Below are 7,236 nucleotides of genomic sequence, written 5' to 3'. Positions count from 1 at the left end.
ATCCCCTTAACTGTAAAGCACTTTAATTGTTCAATATTGAACATAGTATTATAAATGGGAATGGAATAAATTTTTCTGATAATTGGGAATATTTCCAAAAAATGGTAGGTATAGACTTTTAAAAATTAACATTGTTTATAACAGAACTAACAATACTTTTGTTTATCATGAAAATAAAAACCAAAATTATTTTAAATAATATGGATAAAAGTATTATAGTATTTTAAGTACTTTCAAAATACTTCCATTAATAGAAATAGATACTTAAAAGAAAAATGCTGTACAACATTTTCATTAAATTACCATCATCAGCATTATCAAATGAAAATAACACTTTTGAAGCCAAACTTTCGGTATGTCCAGATATGCTAGTAGTATTAATGAGTTCTAAGGTATTGCTCTCTACAAATGATAACGGAGTACATGGTGTGTTATAGCCAGTTCTTCTTTGAGCAGTCTGAAGTGCTGACTGTTTAGTTTTAGTTTTTGTGCGATTGTCTTGAAAAGTCTACATAGGTACAATAAAAATACTCATTAAAACATTTTTAACAACATACAGTAGAACCTCGATTATCCGAACCCTCTATTAACCGAACTATAATTAGCGTATCCGAACGTTCTGTTATCCGAATATGAAAACTCGTATCCGGCCGGCCGGTTTATCGAATTTATCAAAACTATCGTTTTTGGTTTATTATTAGTACAGGTTATGTATGTATTTTACGTGTAAATAAAATAAATGTAATGTATTTCTTATAATGTATAAATAATGCTTCTGATAATGTAATGTATGTAATTCTAATAAAATATTAATAACAATAATAAATATTTAATTATAAAAATAATAAATAATTAAGACTTATGTAGGTAGTTCTAATTTTTTTTTTAAATTTCCAATATCCGAACTTTTGTGTATCCGAACTAGGTGCGGTCCCAATTAGTTCGGATAATCGAGGTTCTACTGTAATTAAAAATTAAAATACTTTTTCATAGAAAGTTGTACCTAACCAATCTATTTAATGGAAATTGTATTAACTATTCTGTAATATTGTAATGGGCATGTATTAAAAGGTATTATAACCGCTTTTACTTATTCGAACCATACTATGCGGTTCTCCTTGTAAAAGCATTTAGCATAACAACCTATGAGCACAAGACGGTGGTTTCTTCAATACGACAACAACAACAACTTTTACGACCACACCCAAGGCACCTGCGAGTTCCGTATACTGACCAGATCAAAGGAGCTGACAGCATATATAAGGGAGACAGGAGCACAGCCTGATCAGATGTACCTGGACCAGCAAGAACGAAGTCACTTCACGACACCAGCCATTATACACCGCTACACCGCTACACCGCTACTACCACGAAATAGTTCTACATAATACTATATTTTGATTGTTCTATATTATTAAACACATATTATTACTTTGAAATTAGTGTTATTATTTCAAATCACAACATCGTTTGGATTCTGAAAGGGCTGCACGTAACAATATACCATAAATTACTTACTTTACGCCATTTTTTTCAGTCCTTTACCGCTCCGGGCATTGCATTTAAGGACTCGACGATTGCTTCCCAACGTTTTTGAGCCATTTTAAAAGTAAATGTGGAGCTAAATTTACCACTTAATAACTGCAAATCTTGTTTCAAAAACTCATTAAGGGCAATCATTTGTTCTGTCGTCGCCCGACCTTTTAATGTCGTTAGTCATTTTTAAGTTAAAAGTATACAATAGGTATTTCAATATTATTAATTTATTACATTTATTATTTTTTTTTCGGTTATCACCAAAAACAGTTCTTATCATCATGATAACCCAAAAACCATATTTGGTTATGCGTGGTTATACGAATACCTCGTTTTCCTACGACTAAATTGTAGTATAGTATAACTAAATTGTAGAGTGGTGTTCAAGAATAGACATCAACAGATAACAGAAAACGTACACGACTAACCATACGACTATCGTCGTATACTACTTATTTTCGCTTGAATGTCGAACGAGTTCGAGGATTGACCCCCTGGGTTTCCCAATACGCCCTCGGTCACCGCCCGTCATGGTATTTACAAATTACCACCAAGTTGGGATTTTCCTGTGGGCTGTGTTTATTTTTGTCGCGTCGCCCGCCCATCCGACGACGTACCTATGCACGAGTGACTGGTGTGATATTGTTATAAATTTATCATTATTGAAAATTGAATAAAATGGTAATAAGTAATAGCCTAATGCGGACATGCGGTTATTGCGATTTGCGGCTTAGTGTTTGACGTTTGTCAACGAGTTGATTAACCTTATGCGTATGGCGTATCTGTTTCGTATTTTATACGCAATAATCGATCATTTAACGAGTCTTTTTATAGCAACAGTGAGATAATTCCCAATAACTCACCACGAAGATTTTGGTTGTCATATTCTCCATCTAAAGATCGAGTGTATTGTATATCATGTAAACTGTTTGGGCTCCCAAAAGCGAAAAAAGATAATTTAGCATTACAAGGTTTTGGTGATTGGTGAATTTAACTAGAAAAATTTCATTTCATGAACATTCACCAGAACATTTACAATCAGAAATTAGTCGAGGCCTTTTTATAAAAAATAATCGGGTCAATGTAGATGTGCAACTTACTCAGTATGCCAATAGACAAGTTGCTGATAATCGAGAAGTAGTCCGTGCTATTGTAGAAGTTTTATATTTTGCTGCCCGGCAGAATATACCTATACGAGGTCATTCTGAATTTCAGTTATCTTTGAACCGGGGAAATTTTATTGAGATGTTAAAAATAATTGCTTATCATAATTCACCTCTTACCGTACATCTTGAAAAGGTTAACAAAATGAAAAAAAATAGACTTACATTTATGTCTCACGAATCTCAAGATCTACTTTTACGCATTATGAGTGAAATAGTTCGTTCAACAATATTAAAAAATATGAAGAAAGCTGGTATTTTTTCTGTGATTATTGATACAACCACTGATATATCTAATCAAGAACTGTTTTCATTTGTAGTTCGGTTTGTTAATGAAAATGGTAAAAAAGGTTATTGGCATTAGAAATAGCAAGTGATGGTACTGGACATGGGCTATTTAACTTGTTTTGTACAATAACAAGTAAATACAGTATTGATTGGAAAAAAAACTTGTGCTCAGGCATATGATGGTGCTGCGGCAATTCAAGGGATTTACTCTGGTCTGATATTGCTCATACAACAGCAAAATCCCAAAGCCATTTATGTATGGTGTTTTGCACATCTTCTCAATTTAGTTGTAGTCGATACTTGTGACTCGTGTGTTGATACCAAAAATTTTTTGGGAGATGTACAAGCATTGGTATTTTTTATGAAAGCACGCAAAAGAACTACTGTATTTGTTGAGTGCCAGAAAAAGTCATATGAAAATAAAAGAGTTCAAAGGATGAAAAGTTTTTCTGATACTCGTTGGACGTCCCATGATAGAGTTTTAACCGTTATTTTTGAAAAATATCGAGCGTTAGTTGAATCTCTGAAGCTATTAACTAATTTATCAGATAGAGCGACAGCATCAACTTCCAGAACATTTTTGAATACGATATCAGAATTCAAATTTATATTATTTTTTTTTTTTTTTAATATTTTTAATGTTACTACACCTTTATCCAATTATTTGCAATCAAGAAACATTGATTTTATTGAAGCATTAAATTTGGTTAATATTGCAAAATAAAACTTAATGAAGTTACGATCTGATGATTCTTTTGATGATTTTTTAAAAACTACTAAAGAATATTGAAAAGTAAATGAAGTTGTCAACTGTGATTTTAAAGAAGTAAGAAAGAGGACGAAAAAGAAAATGGCAGGTGAAAATGCAGGAGATGAAATTCAAGATTCAGCTTGCCATAAGTACAAAATTAACACTTATTATGCTGCTTTGGATCAAATTATCACATCAATAACCGAAAGATTCATTCAAGCAAAAGAAATTATGAAAGACCTAGCTTTATTAAACTCTGATCGCTTGTTATGTAAATCTCAATAACTTCCATTAGATAGTTTTGAACATATAGTTCCACGGATTGGTGTAAATTAAAGCCAATTAAGAATTGAATATGTGCAACTGAAAAATAATATAAATCGACTATTTAATGGAATGAAACTATCTTCAGATCTACATGCATCAAATTCAAATATGAATATTGACAACAATAATGAGATATCAAGTTTTACTGAGGAGGAGATTTCAGATAATGAAACAATAAATGAAAACGATAAGGTCACAGCTAAAATATCAGTTACTACAATCATTGAACTTTTGTCTAGCTATGATTTAGTTTCAGCTTTTCCAAATATATATCAAGCTTATAAAGCATTGGCTACCATTCCACCTTCATTATCAACCGCAAAACGTACATTTTCTAAAGTATGATTTAAATTTTTAAATGTTATGTTTATAATATAAACAATAACAATTTGTTAGATTACAAATGCTTTGCTTATTGTTTATAAGTTTATAATAAAATATAGTTAATTCAAATTTGTTTTAGGTGAAATTAATAAAAATAAGGTTACGATCAACTATGGGGCAGACAAGACTTGAAAGTTTAATGCTATTAAGCTGCGAAAAGGATATCTATATCGACATGAATGAAGTGATCGATACATATGCTCAATCAAGTGAACTTTTACAAAAATCATTATTATTCAAATAAATATAAAGATATAATAAAATATCTGTATGAATAATTATAATATATTTATATATGTATTATAATTTATATATATATACACGTATTATATACCTATATGTATATTGAAAACAATTAAATATTACTGCATCTATTTTTAGTATCTTATGTTTTTTCAAATATTTTGGTGTTGATATAAAACGTGGATAGGTGGGGTTAAAATCATTTACTGCGTCATTGAAAAAATAAGTTCACGCCGCCACTGCCCAGGATAGTTTAAACTTTGGGTGGCTTATATTTGATAAAATAAATGATTTACTCTTAATTTTTTTTAAATCTAATTTATAATCAAATCTTTTTTCTAAGCTACTTATAATATTGAAACATAAAGGTCTACAGTGGACTAAATTATTCATTTGTATTAGCAATAGTCTTAATGTCAGTATAGTGGGGGCAATAAAACCTAAATGACAAGACCTTTCACCCTGCAATTTATCCAATGAAATTGCAAGTGGAACCATCACCTTACAATATTCTTTTAAGAAACTCCATTCATTTTTTTTCATTTTTTTCATTTTTAACTCATTAAACACCAAGACTAAATTCTGTGTATTTGTAACTACTGTATGTACAGCATCATACAACAAATCCCATCTTGTCAAATTAGGAACTGGAAATTTACAACTACATGAATCAAAAACTTAATCTGAGAATACAGTACTACGACTAAGAAGATTCCAAGATGATGATAACTTTTTAAATGTAATTTTTGCAATTGAATTATAGGCTTGATCAACTATTTTGGCAGTATCAGCTGTAGCAAGTAGATTTAACGCCTGTGCAGAACATGTTAGTATATGACTTTGCTGCTATAAACAAAATTGGTGGTAAAATATTCATGCTCTAGGTTTAGTCAACTCATACAAAACTTTAAGTTCAGAAAAAAGCAATTTTTCAAAATATTTTTTTGGTTTGCCATTTCTAAAACCAAAGCAGTTAACAAATGTTTTGTAGAAGATTTAATAACAATGCAACCAAATGACAAGCAAAGAGAATTATGGTATTCATGTCGTATGCGGTCTACCGCACACTTGTCGTCTACCTGTAGAAATGGAAGTGTAAAAAGAACAAAAGTATTATTATTATTATTATTATTATTATTATTATTATTAGTTCAATTAAATTATAGAAGAAAAACTTTATTATATTGGATGAATAGTAATATGAATTGAATAATTGGTATTTCAATGTAAAGTAATTAAATTAAATGTGTCTATAAGCATGTTAAGAAATAAAAGACACCGTATGACATTATGTAATATTGTTGCTGGAATAAGATAAAATAATAATTGTTAACTTAAAACAATTGCTACAGTCTAAGTTATGTTTATGTGTGGTTTGGTATAGAATTGTAACAGAGTCATTGGAATACCTAATAAAAATAGTCATGATACACTCACTAAAGATGGCACCGCTCTTGAGAACAGACGACGACGATGATGTGTTTCTGCTTCATAATCATGACCTAGTACGAAATGTCTCGAGCACACTTTTGAGTTGGCCAAAATCTGTTGTGCATTTATACCACAGTTCTCGACAAACAACACCCACTGACGTCTCCGGTGGTCATTCGCTGGAAACCTAATTTAACCATTACATTTTGAGTAGTTTTAGTGTAAGTCTAGTATGAGTTGTTAATAAATTTATTGTAACCTGTGCAACGAAACTCCATCAACACCATCGACGTTTCCGCAGATCACACACAATCTAACCATGGTGATGTGCCTAAACTTTGACGTTTTAAAGAAAATATAAAATAGCATCATATTGTAAACGTAATTAATAATGTATATTATTGCTCAATATTTAAATCAATAAATGTTTCAATTTCTTTTGCATTCACACGATCAATATTATTGCTCAATATTTCAATTGAATATATTGTTCAGTTTCGGTCAAAATGTCTAGCGAAGAGAATGCGATAATTGCTATTGCTCTTGCCTTGTCACTTGATGAAAAAAAAAACCAAAAAAGGTAAAAAAACAACGAAGAACCTGGACAAAAGAGTGGTTGAAAAATAGACAACAATATACTCACGAGAAGCTATTAACAGAGTTGCGTAATTTTGAAAAAAATGATTTCAAAAATTTTTTAAAAATGGATGATGGATGTTTCGATGAAATTTTAAATTTGGTGAATCCATTTATTAAAAAACAAAATACGTCAATGCGAGAAGCTATACCAACAAGTCAAAGACTGTCTGTTACACTACGTTATTTGGCTACCGGAAACACATTCGAGGACCTGAAATTTATCAGTGCGATATCTCCTCAATCCATTGGAAAAATTGTGATTGAAACTTGTGAAGCTTTAATATATTGTCTTCGAAACTATATAAAGGTAAGCTACATATTCTGCCGCCTTAAACCTCAAAAGGGTATCTCCAAATATTGAAATGTTGCTAAAATTACATAACAAGTTGTTATTTTGAGGTTAGCACTGCAGTATTATACCAACTTTTTTTCTTATAAAGTAGTAAATTTAAAAACATAATATAATGTTTGATA

The 7,236-nt window shown here is 30.6% G+C and overlaps 1 protein-coding gene across 1 annotated transcript in view; it reads left to right on the top strand.

Moving 5' to 3' along the window:
• Positions 1-6,629: 6,629 nt before the first annotated feature.
• The window catches only part of LOC115034754, a 2,037-nt gene continuing 1,430 nt past the window's right edge, over positions 6,630-7,236 (top strand). The window contains exon 1 of the mRNA XM_029492177.1: positions 6,630-6,703. Coding sequence (XP_029348037.1) covers positions 6,630-6,703 — 74 coding nt within the window. The remainder of the gene's footprint in view (positions 6,704-7,236) is intronic.

The sequence above is a fragment of the Acyrthosiphon pisum genome, unplaced genomic scaffold (genome assembly GCF_005508785.2).
Source record: "Acyrthosiphon pisum isolate AL4f unplaced genomic scaffold, pea_aphid_22Mar2018_4r6ur Scaffold_20960;HRSCAF=22641, whole genome shotgun sequence".
NCBI classification, from domain to species: domain Eukaryota; kingdom Metazoa; phylum Arthropoda; class Insecta; order Hemiptera; family Aphididae; genus Acyrthosiphon; species Acyrthosiphon pisum.
Note: the sequence above shows the minus strand (reverse complement) of the source record. Positions and strands in the feature narration are given on the sequence as shown.